Raw genomic sequence first — 23,841 nt, 5'->3', positions numbered from 1 at the left:
CTGAGCTAACATCCGTGCCTATCTTCCTCTACTTTATATGGGACGCCACCACAGCATGGCTCGACAAGCAGTGCGTCGGTGTGCGCCCGGGATCTGAACTGGCGAACCCCGGGCCACCGCAGCGGAGCGCACACGCTTAACTGCTTGTGCCACCGGGCCGGCCCCTTTAAAACCTATTTGAAAAAATTATTTTCTGTAACTAATGACTCTTAATATTTTTTGGAATTTTTTACTCTGTCATTTGGGAATCTGGTAGCAGAATAATGCATCCAGGGAAGAACTAAGTTATGATTTTCCCATTTTAAAAAATATTTTAACTTAGACCTTGCCAGTGTTTACTTTGGTTTCTGACATGGAAGCTTTAAATGAAAGTACAACACTTGAGAAAAAAAATCTCTCCTAAGGCTAGTGTGATTTATAGTCTGCTGGTTGGTGATGAAGAACATGCTTACTGTTTAACCTTAATCTTACCTGTTTAAATTTTTTTTACTATCTATGTAAAATTTTAAAAACATATGCTACTTTTTACCCCTTAGATACTGAGTCTTTAAGTGTTCAGTATATTATAGTAAGTTGTCAAACTTTTTTGCTCTACTTACTTTTGGACAATACATATTTATGTTGAAAAGGATATTTTTAAGTAAGTGATACCTCCCTCACTCAGAGGTTGTTCGGCAGCTTCAGCGAACTAACTTAGTTGTAAACTTCCAAACAAACAGCTAAGAATTATGTATTTTATTTATTGAAGAATGTCTTTCTTAGAATGTATTTACCCTTAGTCTTTTAAATAAAATTTCATGAACTTATCTGATTTTTATAACCCACCATAGATACATTTTAAGGGATGGTAGCCCAGTGACAGCTCTCAAACCTAGCTAAAGATGAGAGAGAAACTAGGAAAAGAACCTGCCAATACCTTCAGCATAACAGTATGGGAAATTTCTATTTCAGAAAATAAGTATATACCTTATTGGTTCCTAAGGGTATCATTGTATTTTGTAGTACTGTATAGCAACTGTTATTCATAATGATGACTTAATGTCAAGAAACAGTGTTTTTTTTTAGTATTCTGCTTAAGAATGTAGAAGAAAGCTTTATTTTTCAGATACTATAAAAAAACAAGTGTTGCTTAAGTAATTTTAATCATGTGGAAATTTAGTCAGAGTTTTGTGTATTTATGTTACATTAAAATTGAATTTCTGTTGTGTCAGAATGTTGTGTCTACCTCTGTAGATACTTAATCTTCAACAATCCTGTGAATAAGGTAGTAACCCCTCCCCAATTCCCTCCTCCCCGCCTTTTTTTTTTTTTAGAGATTAGGAAATAGGCTCAGAGTTAAGTGGTTTACAAGGTGGTGCCTTTTAAATCCGGGTTTTCTGGCTGTTTATAATATATCGCCTCTTGGTTTATCCATTTATACTTCAAATTTAGTGTGTTCAAAACCGAACTTAGCATCTTCTATAAAAAACTTGTTCCTTCTGTCCTGTGTTCCACTTTGCCATTAATGGTGGCAAACTCACCTGTCTGACAGGCTAAAACTATACTTAGATCTCAAACTAGCAGCTTCAGGCTGTGCCTGTCTTGCAGCTTCATTCATGTGTTCATTTTATACATATTGATTGAATGCCTACTGTGTGCCAGGTACTTTTCTGGGCTCTAGGAATGCAGCAGTGACCAAAAAAGACAATTCCTGCCCTTATGGAGCTTGCGTTCTAGTAGTAGGAAACAAGTAATAAGCTAAAGTAAAATATATAATATATTAGTTGGTGGGAATGTAGCAGTATGTGGTTGTAATTAAGGTGGTCACAGGAGATTTCACTGAAAGACATTGGAGCATATGTGCTTTGTTTACATTTAGAAATTAGGAGATTGACCTAGATATCTAGTTTTTTGGTTTCTCGTGAAAGTGAGATATTCTAGCAACGCTGGTGCTTTCTTCTGGCTATACTGTGTCTTGTCAGTTGCAAAGTCTGTGAGTCTCCATTTAATTTCTCCGATCATTCCCATGGCTGTTACCTTAGTTGAGGCCTTGAACGTTTCTTTTCTGCTCTTTTGCTTTCACTCTATTTATCACACCGTCAGCCAGTCCTACACACCACAGCTTGGTTATCTTTGTAAAGCACAGTTATGTTGCACTGTGCCTGGAAATACCAACTGTCTCTCTGTTCACCAGATAAAATCCATGCTTTGGGGCCCTTCGTAATCTGGTCTTGGCCTACTTTCTAATACTCCCCATGGTCCACTTATCGAAATAAAAATACAGTAGTCCTTATTCTCTGGATCTATCTTGCTCTTTTCTGTCTTTGCTTTAAATGCCTTCTCCCCACCTCTACATGTCCAAATCACTGTTTTTAAGACCTGTGTGGGCCGGCCCCGTGGCTTAGCGGTTAAGTGCGCCCGCTCCGCTGCTAGCGGCCCGGGTTCGGATCCTGGGTGCGCACCGACGCACTGCTTCTCCGGCCATGCTGAGGCCGCGTCCCACATACAGCAACTAGAAGGATGTGCAGCTATGACATACAACTATCTACTGGGGCTTTGGGGGGTGGTGGGATTAAGACCTGTGTAAATCCTTGCCTTCCATAGCAAACCACTTCTGTCTCTATCCACAAGCTGGAAGAAATCTCTTCCTACTCTAAACTTTAGTAGCACTTGATGCAAATTCTTTTTTTGCATGCATTCCTTAATGTACAGATCTCATGTTCCCTTGCTAGACTTTAAGCTTCTTGAAGGCAGGCTCTGTTTAAGAGTAGTTTTTGTTTGCCTAATGGCACTTATGTGGGAGGTATGTAGAATATTTAGTAAGCCAACTTTTTTTTTTTTCACCAGACAAAATGGTAAGTATTTAATTTTCTTTTTTATAATGAAAATGCAGGTCGTGTATTCATTTTTTTATTGATGTCTTAATAGTTTATAACATTGTGAAATTTTGATTGTACATTATTGTTTCTCATTCACCATATAAATGCTTCCCTTCACCCCTTGTGCCTACCCCCCAACCCTCTTGCCCTTGGTAACCACCATACAGTGCTCTCTGTCCGTGTGTTGGTTTATATTCCACATAGGAATGAAATCACGCAGTGTTTGTCTTTCTCTCTGGCTTATTTCACTTAACATAATACCCTCCAGGTCCATCTATGTTGTTGCAAATGGGATGATTTTGTCTATTTTTATGGCTGAGTAGTATTCCATTGTATATACATACCACATCTTCTTGACCCAGTCATCAGTCAAGTGACACTTGGGTTGCTTCCACTTCTTGGCTATAGTGAATAATTAGTAAGCCAACTTTTAATAGAAATAAAGCCTGTGCTCTTTCGTGGATTTAATAGATGCTAGCACTATATTCTTCATAGCTCAGCTTAATAGATTACTATTAATTCATGTGGAAAGCTTAAAATATTTTTTGGAGGGATACAGGGAATAAAACTGCTTGAACTTAGGAGATATGATACGTGTATATTGTTTTGTTGATTGCTCTTGATGTTGTATTTTTGCCTCCCAAATTGAGATAAATGAATAAAAGTATGTCCTCCTTCTTTATCTATATGTATTTCATAACTGGTAGAAGCCTTTTTTCCTCCTCTTCACTGCCTTTCATCCTTTTCCCCATGCTTATTTTCTGAAAGCTTTTATTTCTGCTATTTTTATTATTTCTCCTTTGAATAAAAGTCCCCCTTTCTCCTAATATGAAGAACACAAACCTTTAAGAACGTTTTTTAAAAAAGTTTAAATTTTCATCTCAAACAGGAGCCTTTGCTGTTGTACATTTTTCTTTACTTATAATTTAAACAGAAGCACATCTACAATTATTATTGTGCCCAGAGGCCATGTTTCATGGATATGCAAAAGCCATGCTCATCTTCATTCATTGTGCTTGGCTTTTTCTTAGACATCCTTTTGAATCCACTTAAATTTGATTCTTCTGGAATGTCAGCTGTTGATTTACTATCTTGGCAGTGTATTCTTCTCTTTCAAGAGAAAGTCTTTGTTTTCTTGAATACTGAATCACTTGCTATTTTTTTCTTCCTCAGACTAACTATTGGACCTCAGGAAAATGTTGGATTGTTTCATAAGCTTTTAAGAGAGCTATATAATAGCTGAGTTCTTCTAAACTGTTATGCTTGTTAAATGCTAAAGTTCTGATGATAACTGACTACATTATTTATTTTTTAAAACTTTGTTATTGAAAATTTCAAACATAAACAAAAGTGAAGAGAACAGAATAATGAGCCCCCATGTACTCATCACTCAGATCCAGTAATTGTCAACTCAGGGCTAATGACATTTCTTCTAGACCTCTCTCTCCTAACTCTACCCACACTGGGTTATTTTGAAGCAAGTCCTAGATATCATATATTTTAATTAGTAAATATTTCATTTGTATTTCTAACGGAGAAGGATTCTTTATAAACATAACCCTCAAAGTATTATTTTTGTGATATTTTGCACATTAGTGGGTTAATAGGCATACCATATTTTTACCAAGAAAACTAGGTAGTGACAGTGCTGAGTTTCTTCAACTTTGGTAGTGTGATTAATCTCTAGGAGAGCTGGAAACAGACAGGTCTGAACATACAGAGAGAAAGCCACACAGATTGCTTCTACCTTCTGCACAGAAGCACATTCTTCACCCCAGTCTCTTATACCCATGGACACAGCTCAGGGAGGCCACCTTTTTTTATTTTATAAATTCATTGTCAGTAAACTTAGGAAACAATGCTGTCTGAATCCTAGGTCCTTCCTGTTAATGTCAGTCTTGTGGCACAGGCTTAGCGCTTTGGCTCCCTTTCTGGAAAATTCCAGAACTATATAAAAATCATTTCTAAAATCCCGATAGACACGTTTTGCCAAGAATGTCAGTTATCTCTTGACAGTTTGGCGTTAACCTTTAAATATTAGATTGTGTAATCATAATGCCATTCAGGAAAAATAAGGTGGTGGGTGGTTGGCATTTTAAACGTGAAATGAACTTAGGTTCCTCGGAATGTTAATCATTATTCTACTGAAAATGCTGATACTCTTTAATAGTGAAATGCTAAGTAAGTAGAAAGCAGTATTTTGTCAATAACTTAGATCAGAGGTGAGTAAAATGTGGTTTTATGGGTTTAGCATATATTTACCAGAACAATATCTGAAGGATATTTTGTATTTTCAGGCTTTGAAACTGAAAACGTAGTGAAGGAGCCTTCTACTGAGTTCCACCAGTCTGCTAGCCAGACCAGGACATCTCAGGAATAGATTATTATTTTTGTCGTTGTAACCTGCCTTCTCATTTGCCTTCCTTGCCCTTGACTTTGCAGCAGAGAGGAGAAAGAAACTTGTGGCCTCTACCATAAATACACATGGTAACAGCAGTCAAGTAATTTTCTATTTTTTGTGGGCAAGTCATTCATTCGTGGCAATGGAATGGCTTATTTTTAATGTAGTGTTTTTCTTTCAGCTAAACTTAAATTCTTTTTTTTCCATCTGAATTAGTGTCTGTATCATTCTAAAGCAGCATAAATTTAGCACAGCTTCTTCATTTTTACCAACTCGGTAGAGGTTGTAAAGGTTTCATTCAGTTTACCTTTAGCTTTTCATATGAAATGGACTATAAGAACTCTTTAATTTACAGTATAACATGTAATTAAAGACAGACCCAGTGTATCTGGCATGTAGGTTGTACCAGGGATCATGGGAAAGAGGAGGTTTGGAGCATTGATTTCTAATCTCATTTTAACATGACTGTTGGAAAGGAGAATCTTCTCTGGGAAGTAGATAAAAGCATGGACTAAATCGCAAACAGATCATGAAATGGAAGAAACCTGGATTTATCGCATCCACATAAAGGATAGAAAAGATACCTTCAGTTTTCTAGAAGAGACATCCATGTGGATAACTCATAATTTTAAATGATTAATTAAGAGTAATTGCTGTAGTGGCCGGCCCCGTGGCTTAGTGGTTAAGTGTGTGCCCTCCGCTCCTGGCGGCCCGGGTTCAGATCCCGGCGCACACTGACACACCGCTTGTCAGGCCATGCTGTGGCAGCATCTCACATAAAGTGGAGGAAGATTGGCACGGATGTTAGCTCAGGGCCAGTCTTTCTCAGCAAAAAAAAAAAAAGTAATTGCTGTAAATCAGTGTCATTCATAGCAAATTAGTTCTGATTGATGGGGAATGCTGCTTTTCCAGGTTTTTATATTATAAAATTAGTTTATGACTTCTTTCATTAAACTCATTTAATCCTCTCCCTTATTCCATTCTTTCATTATCCTTGCGAATTTATTTGGTTTTGTTTTTGGCTGGGGTATCTTTACTACTATATTCAATTGACTACTTCTATATACCCCAAGTTGAGTGGAAACATACGTTGGAGGAGCTGTGGGGTGAGGAGAGGGCACTAGTAGACACTAGTAACAGCCTGTTGTATAAACGGCTTATAATTAATTTAACCAGTTTCCTATTGATAAATACTCAGATTATTTCCATTTTTAAATTTAAAATATTCCAGTAAATGTATTTACACTTTGTCTTGTTTTTAGTAAACTTTTTATTAAACAATAACATATATACAAAAAGTGTACAAATCATTTTTGCAGCTCAATGATAAATGGAACAATAAATAAAGGTGTCATTAGCACCCTAGAAATCCCCACAAACGCCTTTCCAGTTATCACATTCCCCACTAGGGTAACCACTATCCTACTTTCTAATACCATTGATTCATTTAGCCTGTTTGAGATGTGTGTAAATGGATTTTTTTTTTTGCTGTGTAATAGTCTGTTGGGTGACTGTAGTATAATTTATCCTTTTGATTGTTGATGAACCTTTGGGCTGTAACCTAATTTTTGGATATTACAGATAGTGCTGTGAACATGCTTAACCGTGTGTTTTGATGATCACAGCTATACATATCTATCGGGAGTAGCACTGATGGGCATGGGGTATGCTTATGTGCAGCTTTCCCACCCAAACAGTTTTCCAAAGTGGGTGAAACTGTATCACACTCCCACCAGCAGTGTCTGGTTATTTTTAAAAAAATAACTTCATAGAAGTGAAATTTGAATAAAAGAGTAGATTTATTTTAGGTTTTGGAATATAGTGCTAAATTTGTCCTCAGGAGTACTAATTTATTCTCCACTAAACACTAGGTTTTATCGGGCTCTTTCATCTTTTCAATTTATAGTGAAAAATTTCTCATTTTAAAACTACTTTAATGAGTTGAATTTTTTATAACTTAATTTTGCTCATTTCAATTTTCTTTTTTTTAACTTGGCTGTTTTGGCCTTTCTTTTTTGAGGTGTTTCTAATTTTGCTTGTTGCTTTGTAATAACTCCTTATTTTCAAAAAAATCCACATTTTTTTGTCATATGCTATAATTTTTTTTTCCTAATTTGTCCTTTGTCTTTTATAATTTGGAAGTTTTAAATGTGTGAGCATGCTTGCATCTGCTGATCTTTTCCTCTGTGGTTTCTGGCTTTAGTGTCATTCTTAGCCAGCCTTTAGTGTCTGCCTTTTTACCCCCAAGATTATTTTAAGTGTTTTCTTTGGGACTTTATTGTTTGTACTTAATTTTGTTTATTGTAACTGGATTTGACTTCTTTTTCTTTCAGTAACGCAAGGGTGGGTTTTTTTTTTTTAGTTTTAAAACAATTATGTTTTACTTTCATTAGTTACATTAGCATTAGCTTTAGTATATTTTGCAGTGTGTCAGAGGATGACTGTTTGGTCAGGAAAATTTAGTACACCAAAGCATGCATGTATGTGTCATTTGACCATGAGAAATGAAGCCCATTTTCCAACGTGGATACTATTTGAATCCTTTCAATGTGCATGTTATTAAAGTAGTTAGTTTTCATTTAGAAAAGAATGAGATCAAATTAGCAGAGACTAAATTATCTTATTTAATATCTCTAGTGGATACTGCTCAGGGCTCTTGAGCAAGGACTTTGACAAAAATAACACCCAACCTCTCTGTTCGGTGGCACATGGGACAGAGGATCTTAGTTTCAAATCTTTAAAAATACCATTTTCTCTGTAAAAATACAGAGAAAATTTGGCTTCTTTCTCTTTTGTATAGTAGTACATGTAATTAATATAATTTGCACTGCTGATTTAGACAGGTCTATCATATACAGTTGTTGTTGTTTTCTTTTTCCCCAAATGTTACAGTGGGATTTGAGAGCTCTCCAAAGCCCCCACCATCTAAGATTTCTATCAGTAGAGTCATTTTTGGGTTAGACCACAAAACAGAGACATAAAACAGGTATTAGACCGGTAGCCCTCTCATCTTCTGATATGGATTGGTTTGGTTTTTATAGTTGAATCTTAGTACCCTAAAGGGGTTAGAGTCTTAGGGACAGGTAAGTTTTTGAGGAAGAGAACACAGAAGTGTTACTCCTCTGTGATTAGAGCTCCAGAGCGCACCAGAACCTAGAGACCAGGCTAAGGGGAATGGAGGTTTGGGAGGGAGGGAAAGAGTAGGTGAAAATAAATACTACAGACAAGATTTAAAAAAATTTGTTTTTTGCTAATCTTTTGCATTTGGCACTACTACATGTAGCAAGGTTGTATCTCTAATTCAGGGAGAAAATTGTGGGGACTTTCCTTAGTAAATTCATAATTTTAGGAGCATAGCATTTCCAGTTTAGGAGAATCAATGTTTTCCTGAGTATTTGAGTTTGACTAAAGGAAATAATGGATTTATGTTAAAGGCTCATTGGGGATAAGGTTGGGGAGGAGAGAGTACAGAGGGGAGAAAAACTAAAATTAAGGTCCTATTTTTCATTTACTTTATACAAAATGCAGTCTTACACGTTTGACATATTTAGCCATTTAATCCTCACAGAAATCCTATGAAGTGGTGTTTTCCTGATTTGCCGACAGAGAACAAGGGCGCAGGGAGTGAGTTTACATTATTTTATGTAGGCTCACAAACCCAGTAAATGGCAGTCCTGGGATATGAATACCACTCTCTCTGAATCTAAAGCTGATTCGTGTTCTTTTTACGAGAGTACATATTGCCTTCTAAATTGTGTATATTTTATATTTTATCAGTTTCATATCAAATGTGGGTGCCACTTTAAATGGCATGTCTTGGGGATGTCATCTGTAGTTCTTCCAGGTAATATAAAACCTATGTAATTTCCTTTACCTTCCACCTTAGCATTGAGAGTAAGCATGAGGTTACAATCCTGGGAGGCCTCAATGAATTTGTAGTGAAGTTTTATGGACCACAAGGAAGTAAGTACACGTGTTGGTATGTGTTCTTCTATTATCTTTTACTCAGTTCCGTAGTAGACAATGAGAATATCGAAGACAGATAGTGGTTATGTGTAGTTTTTGAAAATTAAATTTAATTGAATTCTAGAACCAGTGAGAAAGTCTTGCTCTTTTCATAATTACTTTATAAGCTTTTCTCTTTTATTTCTGTGTGACAGTATTAAACATGGATTGTGAATTCTGGGTTTTGTTATGGATGGCCACATGCATGGTTTTGGAGAAATGTTTTTTGTTTTGTTTTTGTTTCTGTTTTTTGGTGGGCATGGGGTCGATTGAGATGGGAGGCTCTTACTTACCAAATAATTGGATAGTGTTTAATACTTTAGAGAATTGGGTAAATTTGGGGGAGAAAATGAATTTTTGCTTATTTTCTAACTCTAGATCTTTTAAAGAAAAGTATTTTAGTCTGAACATAGAGTACCTACTGGTTATAAGAGGTCTCTGACTCTTGAAGGAGTTAATTTGCAAGGTCTTCAAAGTAGATTAGGATATAATGTTTAACTTACACTCAGATTTATTTTCTAATTTGGATACACAGTTCTAATGTTTAACATTTTTACTTTTATTTCAGCACCATATGAAGGCGGAGTATGGAAAGTTAGAGTGGATCTTCCTGATAAATACCCTTTCAAATCTCCATCTATAGGTATGTAACCACCCAGTTTCTCTCCTTAGAGAGTTTTGAAATCAAAGGGAAAAAAATCCTACATTTTGTGGGAAATAATTAATTCCAGAAATGGTTACTTAGCTAATTTTTCCTTTTTTGACTTTGGTTAATTAATCAGTGACTTTTTGAGGGACTTCATAGAATGATAGAGGGACTTCCTTATCATTAAATATACCCTTTGCATGATTGTAATGACTGTAACTCTAGGTTTTTCTCTCTTTTGGGGTCAGACTAAACAAACAGTTTTAAGGCCCACTGTTCATTCAGGCTATTAGTAGTAAAATAATAAACATATCTTAAATCTCATTTTAAATGCCAGATGGTCAGAATTAATATTAGATAGTGTCTATTCTAATTCTCTCATTTAGAAATCCTCTCTATATCCTACTTTGCTTTTGTTCACTCCAGGTCTGGATGCCTAGCAATGAAATGACTGCTTTCCATTCTCACCACTCGCCATCTTTTTAGCTCTCTAAATAAGCTGGAGAAAGTAGAGTAGAAACCTCAGTGGGGGTTGTATAAAAAGATACTTTTTCCTTGCCTTCATCTTCCTTCTGCCCTAATTTGGATATTATTAACCTGTCACCCCCATTAAGGCACTTAGTGACAATTTAGGTATTTTACCATCAGATGCTATAGAGGTATATCTGAAGGTTGACACCTTTAAATATTTTGAGATTGTAGAATGGTAGTAATTTAGCTAACTAAAGCCAACTTTTAAAAATTTCATTCTGTAGATTATTTTTAAATATTCTAAAATATTGACCAATCTTAAAAAAAAAAAGGAGAAAATAAAATTGGGATATATCGAACATTCTCTGTCAGTCACACTGAGGCTCCTGTTCAGAATTGCCAGAGTTCATACATCTTGCTACTGCTGTGGGCTTGTCTTCAGAACTAATGCCAGATCTCTTGGAGTTTAGACATCCCCCCACTCCCTAAGTGAAAGGGTTTTTTAAAAGAGGTGGACCAAAGACATTCTGAGCCATGTGTTTTGATCCTAGGCCCCCACATTTCTGTCTAGGATAAATAATGCAGAAAAGTTAGGATAGTCACAGACTAATTCCCAAGCAAATGCAGCAGCCTCTCCTCCAGCATCTAGCTACTTTACATGCTTTATAGCTTTGTGTATAAGAACACTACAGAGCATTTATCATTCCTTCTTAGGCTGGGAGATCTTAGTTCTCACTGTAAGAATAAATTGGTGATTTCCTCTTAAGGTCCCTTAGGTAAGTTTTCTGAACTCAGTAATCAAGAAGATACTTGATGGTTAATAGAATTGGGAATTTCCCCATTGCTACAAGGGCCTCTGAATTTTAGAGTTATCGGATGGTGAAATAGGAAGGGAGCTGTGTGATGTTGAGTCTTTGAGACAATCTCTAGCAGACTTAACCTGTGTAGTCGGGGCAGCAGCTCTTTCCCAGTTCCATTCCAGGTGGTGGAATATAGGGTTCACTCAGTTCGGGAGGGCTTTTCTGTCATGTTATGGTTCCCTGTCAGCCGTTTATCTCTTAACTTTAGGATGTTTCTTTCTGTAGAGGCAATTTAAACTTTTATGTAGTTGAGTGGCATGGTCTTTAAACCTTTACAAACAGAATGTCCAAACCATGTAAATTGATTCAAATATATTTCATAAATACCTCTTTACTTAAAAACTAAAAATTCGCATGCTAAATCTCATTTTGTTACCCTAGATTCCTAGTCAGAAAGGAAACATAGCTTGTTGAAACAGTGAACTTATAAAAATAACAATTACATATCCTATAGAAATGTAGTTATTTCTCAAACCTTGTCTTAACATTTTTCCAAGTGATATAATTGTTTCATCATAACTTTCAAAGTAAAAATATCTAAACTTTAGACGTTGTTTATTTATTAGCTAATGACACAACAGAAGCCTATGTACTTTCTTAAATTAATGATGTAATATGAAATTGGTTGGGACAAATGACGAGGCTAATTTAACTTCTTCATAATTTTTCCTTTGCCTTTCTTGTCAATATCTATGACTGTATACCATCTTCTCTTAGGGAAGTAGATCTGGTTGAAATATTTGTACAAGCTGTCCTTGTTTCCCTCCAAAGGAAGATTGCATAAGAGAGTTTTAATCAGTTGTGTGGGGTGACCCATTTTCAGGTCGTCAACAATGTAATTACTGTTGGAATGCACTTTAAACATTTTGAGAGGCAGTAGCTCACTTGGAATAGGCAAAGTTTCCTTTTTGAGTTGTACAGATAGTTGTAGAATTATACAGAAAGTTAAAGAGAAAAGATAAACCCAACCTCAACGTTCTTTTTAAACCCTGCCTCTATAGTATCTAGGCAGGTGTATCCTTCTTCTTGAGCCAAATTTTGAGCTCTTGAATGTGAAGATGTGCAAATTCCGATTAAGCATCTTTAATGCTTAGATCTTGGAATTTTAAAATATATGTGGATATAGACTTTTTTGTTTGATATTTATATATATGTATATATATATTTTTAATTGTGTAAATGCTCCATATCCACAGTAGGAATGTAAGAAAGTCCAGGTGAGCAAAAATAAAGAAAAATGAAAATGTCTCATAACCTTATCCCTCAATGGATATCATTATTTACATTCTAGTGTATGTACTGTAAAACATTTTTCTATACATATATACATATTTAAGTATATATTCAATATAATTTGACATGCTCATCTTTGGGATGTCCTCCAAATATAGTTCTAGAGAGTTTTCAGTAGTTACGTGATTGCGTAAGGTGTAACTAAAAATGTCCGTTTAAAAACAATTTACATCTTCAAGTAAGTGTTTTTTTTCTAAACAGTGATAAAGCCTACCTCAAATCTTCCTTGGAAAGAGAAAGAATATAAACAGACACCTTGGGAGGTTACAAACTTACTCTTACAATGCCATCATTGTTTCAAACATCTTAAGCTCATCTTTTGGAATTTTACATTCTCTTTGAATATCATAAGTGATGGCAAATCTTGATGCTTTGAAGCTGAATATGAATTTTTGAAATGGCTTCAGGTCGTTTAATCCCAGGGCATAAGATGAATGGAAAAACTGAGTAATTTAATCAGTTGATGTGTAAAATGATATATGATTATGAAATTGACTTAAGTTTAAGGATTATGATTTTCTTATAAACTGACCCTATGGGTGCTTTCAAAGAGAAATTATAAAACTCCTTTAATCAATTGTAACATCATTAAAATGTTTGCATAGTTTTCCAGAGAGACTGCTTTGAAATAAATCATATTTGAATCTTTAAGTTCTGATTTATTTGAAAGTTTAGCCTTTTATCTTTTTCATTAGAAACATTCCTAGAATGCTTAGCAGTGCTGCTGGATGTCACCAACTGTATAGAGTTAGGAGAGTGTGATTTGTCAGTGGACTGGTTATCAGGAAAGAGTGGTTCTGGCCTTGGTTCTCCTTGGCCATGAGAATGATACTCATCTGAACCGTTGTTTCCTCTTCTAGAAAGTGAGATTGGATTAAATGAACTCTGCATGTTTGATAGTGACCAGTGTATGAAATACTCAGGATATATGGCATTCCACTGCATAATTAGGAAGGCTGTATAAGGCTTTCACTAGTTAGAAGATCAACATAAATAAAATACTGCATATGCTTTAGTGACAGCATTTCATTGCTTTTTAGGAGAGGTGTGAGTCAGCGCCTCAGTTGAGGAAGAGAGAGTGTATGGAGATAGGTTTTTACAAGGAAGATTGTGTTTCATGTGTTGAGAATATAGTCCTTACAAAGCTTCAGAGATGTGAAGCTGCACATAAGGACTTTAGAAATACTCTTTCAAAACCCCAGGTAATCCCCAATCCATGAAGATTTTGTTCTATGCAAAGAAGTTCCTACAGAGACCGCCATATTCTGTACTTCTCCAGATTCATGGTTTTCAGCCATTACACATGTGCTCATCTATTAAGAGAAAGCTTTTACCAGTCAGAGAAAACACAGACTTGCACGTGCTGTGGGGGTGAAATAAAGATGAATGATCCCATGTATAGAGAGAGTAACACAGAGCAATTTTTTGTAAAAAAAAAAAAATAACCAATAAGCATAGGATACAAAATGGTTTTATGTCCAATCCAAAGAATGCAGATTAAAAAATGAGACTATATGATTTATCAAATTGGCAGGTTAAACATTGCTGGCAAAGGTATTATGATATAGCCAACCTACCAGTATATATTGATCAATAAAGATTTTATACGCTTTGAGTGATTTTACTTAAAAAATTATCTTAAGGAAATATTCAGAGATGTACACTAAGATTAATGTACAAGAGTATGTAAATTGCAGTGTTATTTCTAAAACTTAAAAGTTGGAAGCAACCTAAATGACCCAGTTGATAATAAAGTAGTTAAATTATGCTACATCTTAATGGACAAAATGTTTTACAGCCATTACTCATATTTTAACACCATCTTTAAAAAAACACACAGGAGGGCCGGCTCTGTGGCTTGGCGGTTAAGTGCGCGCGCTCTGATGCTGGCGACCCGGGTTCGGATCCCGGGAGCACCCCGAGGCACCACTTCTCCCTCCAACACGAGGCCGGGTCCCACGTACAGCAACTAGAAGGATGTGAACCTATGACATACAACTGTCTACTGGGGCTTTGGGGGGAAAAAACTGAATAAATAAAATCTTTAAAAAAAAAAAAAAAAAAAAACACACAGGAAAATGTGTAACTTTATATAGTGTAACACTAATTTTTTTCCATGCAAATTCCAAGTATCAATGCCAAAATATTGACTATAGTTATCCGTGGCTGTTAAGGGGATTAAAAGCATTTTTCTGTAATTTCCAAATATTCTACAATAAATTCCCTTTCATTATAAAAGTAAATATTTTAAACATAAGGCAAATGAATGTCCTGTCTACATCTTTGACTCTTCAGTTTTCCTGTCTTTTATTCTAGAAAGCCATCAAGCTATCCTTGGCTAGACTTTCTACCTGGTAGCTTACTAAGGGGTTACTGGTCCTCATATTCCCCACCAACCTCCTTTCTTTTTTCCTTTCAGTTTTAATTATGTGTGCATGTAAGTGTATGTACTGTTCTTTCCTTGGTCTTTCTGCTTACAGTTTAGTTTACTCCATCTTGGGTTCTATCTTTACACCTTTACGCATGACTGTTCTTCACTTGTTTCTTGCTTCCCCTCTTTTCCATTCTCTTGGGCTGCACCTCAAGCAATTCTTCTCACTTCTCTTTTCAGTCTGACTCTTCCACTTGTGTTCCTCTTGCTCCATTTATCTCTTCATATGAACCCAAAAAGGCTCCTGTTCATAGCTAATAGTAATAACAGTAATACTTTTGGTAAACCTAAGCCAAGGGAAAAATATGTCTTCAAATAAAATATTGACATAAAATATTAGATTTAAGGCTTTCAGCCTCTAAAGGTCTTGAAAGTACCTTGAAGTCCCCTTCAGGATCTCCAGTAGTCTTCATTATATCATACCTACTTTACTTAAACACTAGCATTGAAGAGAAAATTAAGTTGTCATTTTGTCTTATTTTTAAATCATTACTGGCTAGTGTTTTAATAGAGCTGCATTCTACTAATTTCACATAGAACTATAGAGTATTGTAGAATCTTCTGTAAATAACCTTAAGACCAGACTGGAAACTATGTTACTATTTATACTTTTTAAAAATAGAACATTATGTTGTAAGATCCAGCTAACAAGTCTAGAAACTAACTTTTGAAATACTGCATATATATATCTCCATATTAACAGTGAGGAGGACCGTCTCCCAGGAACAAGCTGTATACACTGTGTGTCTGGATTGCAATTTGATGATGCCAAAGCTGAGCATTTAAGAGGAATGGTTGGTTGAGAACAGGATTCTGGAGGGATTGCTTAACGGTTTGCTGAATGTTGATAGAATGGCCAAGAAAAAACCAAGATCATTCTGTAATGGAATTTGATGTCAGTAGCATATAGCAAGAGTTAGCCAAGTCCCGTTGAGTAAATGAAGACAAAATGAAAAAGTCATGGGCAAGAACAATAGTTAGAATACTGTGTTGAGCTTTACCAATAGCCTTTACAATTAGACCTGATAATCATCTAAATAGGACGGTTTAGGTCATCCTGTTCCAAGGGAAACTAAACTAGATAACCCGTCAGTTCCTTCTAAATCTTCCAGTCTGCCATAGATTCTTAATTGAAAGATACTCTGATAATGAGTGTACCATATTCTTTTCACTTGTGCCAGCGATTAAGAGAAATGATTTAACCTTTTTCATTGTCAGAATAGCAAACTCTCCTGGCATTATAAATTTTTTATTTCACTATGACCAGAAATTGCATCATGATGTTTTTGGAATGGAGTTTTATAATATGGTATGACTGAACTAACTATAGAGCTTAAGATAGTTACTATTTTACTTTGTGTCCTCCTAGATGGAAATGTTGTACAATTACTCCCTCAGGGACTAGTGTGAGTAACTTAAGAGAACAGTGTTTAGTCAGAGGCGGACCAGGATTTGGAGTAGAGAGGAGTGTGTCATTCATGAGAGATTTGGGGTTAGTTATTTAACAAAGGGCTACTTGGACCACTGTATTTCCACAAGTAGAATGAATTCTTAGACTGAGGAAGCAAAATTCCATTAAGATAACCTATATACTTCTCTACTGTTATGACCTTGGGTTTGAATTTATTTTCTGTCTCAAACAGTTATGTAATTGCTACTGTGTAGTGATCTGTATCTTTTGAATTCCAATAGAGAGAAACGAGGTTCTAGTAGGAAAGTTTTGGGAAAATTTTTTTAGGTAATGCTATGAGAATGTAAGCCATTGTTAAAAGCTCTCTTTTTTACCGGTGTTCTGAAAATGAAATTTTTCAGGATGGATTTTTTAAAAGATGATGTCTGACAGCTGAGGCAGAACCTACTTTCTCAGAAAATGGTTACATCTTACTAATCAGCTCCATGAATTTATTGGATACCAACTGTGCAGGGCATTATTCTACGTGCTAGATACAGAAGTGAACAAATTGCTCTCTTGACCCGTATATTCTTTGAGGGGAGAAGATAAAGCAAAGTTTAAAATGTCTGATAGCTTTATGCAGAGAATTGATGTGATAGAATTGATATAATAGCTACCTTAGATTAAGTGTTCAGAAAGGGCCTCTCTGACAGTGAATTTAAGCTGAGGTTTAAATGAAAAGGAAAAAAAGCCAGCCCAGATCTTCCAAGATCGGAGATGAGGGCATTCCAGGCAGGAGAAATTGTGAGGACAGAGACCCGGAGGCAGATAGGAGCTTAGCATGCTTAAGGAAGAGAAGACTAGGAGGGTGGGTGAAGAGTGAGAGATGAGAGAGGGTCCAAGTGATAGGCAGGGAGAGGTCCCGTAGGGCTTTCTAGGCCAGGTTAAAGGGTCGTGTTTTATTTATTTATTTATTTTGTGTATATTCTTTTTTTTTATTATTGTTAAATTTTTGTTGTACATTATTATCAGTCATCACATATGTGCATCCCTCCACCCCTTGTGCCCACCCCGCACCCCGCTAGCCCCTGGCAACCACCAAACAGTTCTATCTGTCCGTGTGTTGGTTTATCTTCCACATATGAGTGAAATCATGCACTGTTTGTCTTTCTCTTTCTGGCTTATTTCACTTAACATAATACCCTCCAGGTCCATCCATGTTGTTGCAAATGGGACGATTTTGTCTTTTTTTTATGGCTGAGTAGTATTCCATGGTATATATATACCACATCTTTATCCAATCATCAGTTGAGGGCTGCTTCTGTGTCTTGGCTATAGTGAATAATGCTGCGATGAACATGGGGGTGCATAAGCCTCTTTGGATTGTTGATTTCAGGTTTGTTGGGTAGATACCCAGTAGTGGGATAGCTGGATCATAAGGTATTTCTATTTTTAATTTTTTGAGGAATCTCCATACTGTTTTCTGTAGAGGCTGCACCAGTTTGCATTCCCACCAGCAGTGGATTAGGGTTCCCCTTTCTCCTCAGCCTCTCCAGCATTTGTTGCTTTTTGTGTTTTATTTTTAATGTAATGGAAAAGTCATGGAAAGGGTTTAGGCGTGTTTTAATGATCACTCTACTGTTGTGGAGAAAGAGTAGAGATACTAGTTGTTTGGATCAGGGTGCCAAGATTGAGAAACTCTGGTGTAATATACGTTGCTTTGAAGAAATTTGGCTGTGTTAAGGAAAACATACAAGTGGGGATGGTACCTGAAGGAAGATAAAAGGAAGGTTTATGGGAGATTCTGAAGAATGTTCATATGCTTGTTGTAGGGAGTTGTCCAGAAAAGAAGGAAAGCTTGGTGATGCTGGAGGTCAGGGGGAGGATTGAAGGAGCAATGCCTTTGAGACCTTTGAAGGGACAAGATAAGAACACAAATAGAGGACTGGTGTTTGAGAATACTGAACATTTGAGTGAGCTGTTGAGGCAGGAGAAATGAGCATGTGTGGAGGGAGGATTTTGTTGGGGAAAATGAGGTATCCAGCCAGTTGGCTTCCATTTTCTCAAAGAAAGTGGGCAGGGCTACTAAGTCAAAGTGAGAAATGGAGGAACAAAGGGAATGAGAGATATGCAGAGTAGTGGTAAAATGGTCAAGTCATTGGAGAATGGGGGAGCAAGCAGCTAGAGAAAGGAGAGAGAAAAATTATAGGTGATGCTGAATCCACAGAAGGTTATTGAGCATACTTTGTAAGTTGATATATGTTTATTTGTGTCTCTCCTCCCTGCCAGCCCAGTAGCTATAAACTCCATGAAGGCGGTTTCTGGGTCTGTTTTACTAACCCCCCTTCTCCTCACCTAAGGGCCTGGTACATTGCCTGTTCTGTAGAAGAATAGTTGTTGAGTGAATGAGTGTGTGAGTGAATGAATGAATATCTACTTAGTGGCACCCTCAAGTCCAAGTATAGAGAATGTGAATGGTTGGTTTCCTCCAGTTGTAGATGGGCATTTTGGAGGGGAGGGGGTGAGGGATTTACAGAGGACTGCTAGAGAGCGAAGATGGTGATGGCTCTTAAATCTTAAGTAAGAAGAGGGGTGAAGGGGCTGGCCCCGTGGTGTAGTGGTTAAGTGCACTCGCTCCACTGCTGGCGGCCCGGGTTTGGATCCCGGGCATGCACCGGTGCACCGCTTGTCAGGCCATGCTGTAGCAGCGTCCTATATAAAGTGGAGGAAGATGGGCACAGACGTTAGTCCAGGGCTGGTCTTCCTCAGCAAAAAGAGGAGGATTGGCATGGATGTTAGCTCAGGTCTGATCTTCCTCATAAAAAAAAAAAAAAAAGAAGAAGAAGAAGAGGGGTAAAGATAGGAGGGCTGATAGGTAGGAAGGAAAAGGGGAGGGTCAGTGGATTAGAGTTCACAGATGAAAGAATTGTTCGTGGGGTGGGAAGCTCTTTGACAAGGATAAGAGACTGGTGGGAGAGGGATGTCTGGATTTGTGGGTTTGGAGGTGAAGCTGTTTGTAGAGAAGACAAAGTTCAAGGTATGTCCTGGAGTGTGAATGAAATGGAATGGAGGAAAGGTCACTGAGGAGAAGCTTAAGGAACCAAGAGGCCAGGGTGTCAGAAGTGTGGTCTGTATAGGTGATAATGTCACTAAAAATGACGGGAGTTGGGGGGACAGAGACTTGGGGACCAGGTGCTGAAGTTCTCAGTGATGGAAGAAGCCAGTGGTCAAATTGGCCCTATTAATGAAAAACCTGCTGTTAGCAGTCTGTAATATCTAAATTCAGATATTAGATTCTGATATCTAATATCTAATTCAGATTAGGCAGAGTGAAAATAATAGTAGTTAGCTTTCCCTTCCCTTCCCCAGGCCACCTCTAAGGGTAGCCTTGCCTTTACACATGCCTGCTTCAATCAGATCTGTCCATTTCCTTCTTGAAGCTGGCTTATGTCCGTTTTAGTTCTGCCTTTGGCAATTCATTGTTATAAAATTTTTCCATTTACTATATAAAAATTCCATCTCACTTGCTGTTTAGGTTAGTTCCTACTTTGACTATAGTAGGTGACCTCTAGCTTTTGAGCTGGTTATTAATTCTGACATATTTTTGGCATTGGATCCATTCATTCCCCTTTAGGATTGGCATCATAGTGAAAACATGTATTCTTGGCTTCCTTTTTCTTTAGTTAAACTGAAATTCTTTTAAAAACAAATAAGAGTAATGTCTTAGTTCCCTCTGAAAAGCTTGTTCACACAGTTTTAGATTTGTTCATATTCCTGGAATGGTGAAAACCATATTGCTAAGGAACTTCAAAGATTATATCATCCAGTTGCCTCATTTTAAGGATGGTAAAAATGAGACTCAGGAAGACAGAAATATATCACTACTAACTAGTTGCGGAGTCTGCCTTCTGGCTTCCAGTCTAGTGTTTTTCCCCCTATACCAAATGCAGTCAGAATGGTCTTTTTAATAATAAATATTGGAGTGGCTGTATTTTCCATTCCCAGTGTGATGGGGTTATAAGAAACCTAATATCCCATAATCAAAATATCCTCTAATGCTCTTGACAATTCCTCAAGCATTAAGAGATGGATATGTAGGGGCAGATATTTTCATTTTTAAGATGAGGAAAGTGAAGTATAATTATTTACCTGAGCTAATAATATTACTGAGTGCTTACTGTGTGCCACTTGCTGGTCAAATGCTGTTCATATATTCATTTACTCTTCAGGACAGTCCTGTGATATGTGGATACTATTATTTAACCTAGCTTTATGAATAAGGAAACAGAAAGGCAGAGACTCAATAACTTGAGCTTGCGCAACGCTGATGGGAGCCTGATCTTTTAACCATGACCTTGTTTAATAGGAGTGGCAGAGACTTGAGATTGGGTCTTGCAGTTTCAAGTCTGCTGTGTTCTATACTGCCTCTGACTGTGAAAATAAATGCTGCTTGATTCGGACAGTGTGGTTGTATGAATTACCAGGAGAGTGAAAGATAAACTATGGAGACAGCAAAGAGATTACAATCTTCCAAAAATGAAACTACAGGAGAGTAGATTTAAGGCTGCAGGTTTTGGTAATCTGCTAGGTTGGTGGAAGGATTATGCTGTTGAAGGATAACACTTCACCTTTTCTTAGTTATAAATGAACTTTTCTTATCCATCCAGCCCCCTCCTCAGATTCCATATATTCAGAGAGAAAGGAAGAAACAGAAAAGAGGACCCCTTGTTGAGTTTAGATCTCCTGAACACACACAGGATCAGTTCAGAAGTTCCCATGACACAGGGCATTGAGAGTGAGCTCCTTGCTTGGTTCCTCACCCAAGAAGAGACCGGCCCAGGTCCATCTCTCCTGAGTAGGAAAGGCTCAGCTCTATGAAGAGACTTCTGCCTGGTGCAGGCTGCCACGGGCTGGGCCTGGCTGTCTGAGGTAAGATGAAAATCTATCCAAGTGTGCACTGATGCACAAAGCTGGCAGTATGGCTGTCGCTAGTGAAGCTGGCAGCATCCCCACCCCTTTTTTAGCTGGAACACCCCAATTCTGGTCACCTCCTGCATGCTAGGAATGGAGACCCAAGTTATTGCCCTTAAAAAATTTGTAGTCTGAGATACTGCTAGGGGAGATAAGATTCAATCTTTAATAAATGTATTTTAAACAATTATGTTTACTTTAAAAAAGTAGAATTAAAGAATTTGATTCTGAATGGTCTACTTTTTATGGGCATTTGTCCTGAAGATAGAATATCAGAATAATTTAATGTATGCACTTACTATTTTCTCACAGGAATTCGTAAGCTTATAATTAAATTGCGTCAGCCACAGCTGCCTCAGCTGTCTGCGCTCCAGGCTCATTTTACCCCTGGGATACAGCTACCGTTTTTGCCTTTGGCGCTTTTTACCTGTTTACCTTAAGGTGGATTTACCGTGTTTCATGAGTCACTTGTTTGACCTCTTATTTCTTCAAGATTATTCTGAATGGAATTTCTGGATAGATGACTGGCCTTAGGTATTTCATTCTATCCACAAATTTCATCATTAAAAAGATCCTCACAAATAAAGGAAACAAAAGTGAAAAATACAATGGATTTTTGCCTGTCTTATGTATGTATTGACCCCAATATCAGAAGTTACTTGAAAGTGTGTGCAACTTTGTACAGATCCCTCCTGGGATTGGACACAGAAACAGGCTGAAATAAAAACTAGTTTTTAGCATGACTCAGCACGATGTTATTTACTTTCTCTGCCTATTAGCCTATGGGTCAAGAGATTTGTTTTTCTAGAAGCAGTTGAGTATTCGAGTGGAACAAGCAAAAAAGTATGGCATATTTTTCTGTTTTAATAATCTGTGCTTTTATTTTCGAAGATACGTAGTTTTATATCAGCTAAGCACGATTTGGATTCCTCCTCCAGAATTATAAATCACTTGATTCCCTTCTGCTAAAAGATAGAGGACAGGCAGTGAGATTTTAGCTAAAGCTTTGTTCCTGTTGTCCCCCTGCCCTTTTTTTTTTTTTTTTTTTTTTTTACAAGTGCTTGAGCCATGCCAGAGAATAATTGTCCAAAAGATTTAAACAAAGGAGTTCTGAATTTTATCTGGTCAAGTCACTGAAGTATATCATTTGAAAATGTCTGGTAGTGAATAAAATCTTAAATCATTTAGATTAAAAATGACTTGCTGCTTCTACTTATCATGTTTCCATAAAAGCAATTTTCAAAATATGTTCTCTTAAAATATCTTCAAAATAGTTCCTGGTCGAATGGAAACAAGTGTTGGGAAAATTCTCTTGTTGCAGACATATTCATTATTGTGGTGATAGCGTTGCCAAAAGGAAGGAAAACATGCCAGGGCAAACACGCTCAGTCCTGAGAACGTTCCTTCTCTGAATTCCTGGCCTCTTCTTTCTCAGTCTCCTCCCCTTCTCGTCCAGAAGTTGCATTGTTGCCATCATTATTCAGAATGTAAATGGCTTTGCCAGAAGTGCTGTCCTCAGCTTGTCCAAGAACAAATGTAAAGGAGATATATATGCTTCTTTCCGTTTATTTGCTTTGGATATTTTTCTAACAATTGAAAAAGCCTGGTGTGGGAAGAGATCATTGTAGTCTGGAAATTGTTGGTAGAATTGGTCTGGCTGTGCTTGTTCCTCAAAGGCAAGGTTATAAACTCTGTTTTGCCTGCTTTGGAAGAGTCAGTGGTTTGTGTGTCTCCTTGTGGTATTTTAGCATGTTGGTAGCTTTGTATTATATTATCCAGACTATTTCTGTGCCTAAAAAGGTGGCTTACGGAATGAATTTCCTTTATGGACTTAACCATTGAACACATTCCCTTAAGTCTTCTGTTCTCAGAGCTCTGGCCGTGTTACTAACTCCTAGATTTTTAGAGCTGATAGTCCCTTTAGAAACAGAATAAGAGTGGAGATTTTGGAGATCAGAAACAGGCCCCCAGAAGTAAAGTGACCTGCCCAAAGCCTGCAGTTAATAGCAGAGTTGGGACTAGAACCCAAGTCCCTGTTAGTACTTTTCTCTTTCCAGTCTGATTCTGCCTTCTATCTCAGAACTCAGTGGTGTTTTGTACTTAGCAGAGGCACTGGAGACTGGGCTCCAACCCGTTTATCACTAACGAATATGTTTACTAAGTCCTTTTTGGCCCTCTCTATTATGTACTCTTGGACCTAACCAAGCCAAAATCTAGATTTAATTGAAAACAGTGTGGAAACTATTTTGATTCCAAATGTAATCTCCAGTCCTCATACAAGGAGGGAGGCACCTTAATCCTTCAGAGGCAGGTTTTTTTTTTTTTTTTAGGTTGATTTTTTTTTTTTTTACTGATGTCTTAATAGCTTATAACATTGTGAAATTTTAGTTGTACATTATTATTTGTCCGTCACCATGTAAATGCCTCCGTTCACCCCTTGTGCCAGCCCCCCCCGACTCCCTTGCCCCTGGTACCCACCAAACAGTTCTCAGCTTTGATAAACATTTAAAGC

At 37.1% G+C, this 23,841-nt stretch overlaps 1 protein-coding gene across 2 annotated transcripts in view; it reads left to right on the top strand.

The window, feature by feature from the left end:
- UBE2H (ubiquitin conjugating enzyme E2 H) overlaps positions 1–23,841 on the top strand; it is a 101,243-nt gene that overhangs the window by 50,448 nt on the left and 26,954 nt on the right. For both annotated transcript variants that reach the window (XM_087430636.1, XM_004418690.3), the window contains exons 2-3: positions 9,146–9,222; positions 9,833–9,907. In XM_087430636.1, coding sequence (XP_087286762.1) covers positions 9,146–9,222; positions 9,833–9,907 — 152 coding nt within the window. The remainder of the gene's footprint in view (positions 1–9,145; positions 9,223–9,832; positions 9,908–23,841) is intronic.

The sequence above is a fragment of the Ceratotherium simum genome, chromosome 1, assembly GCF_057802395.1.
Source record: "Ceratotherium simum simum isolate JZ-2026a chromosome 1, ASM5780239v1, whole genome shotgun sequence".
Lineage (NCBI taxonomy): Eukaryota > Metazoa > Chordata > Mammalia > Perissodactyla > Rhinocerotidae > Ceratotherium > Ceratotherium simum.
Note: the sequence above shows the minus strand (reverse complement) of the source record. Positions and strands in the feature narration are given on the sequence as shown.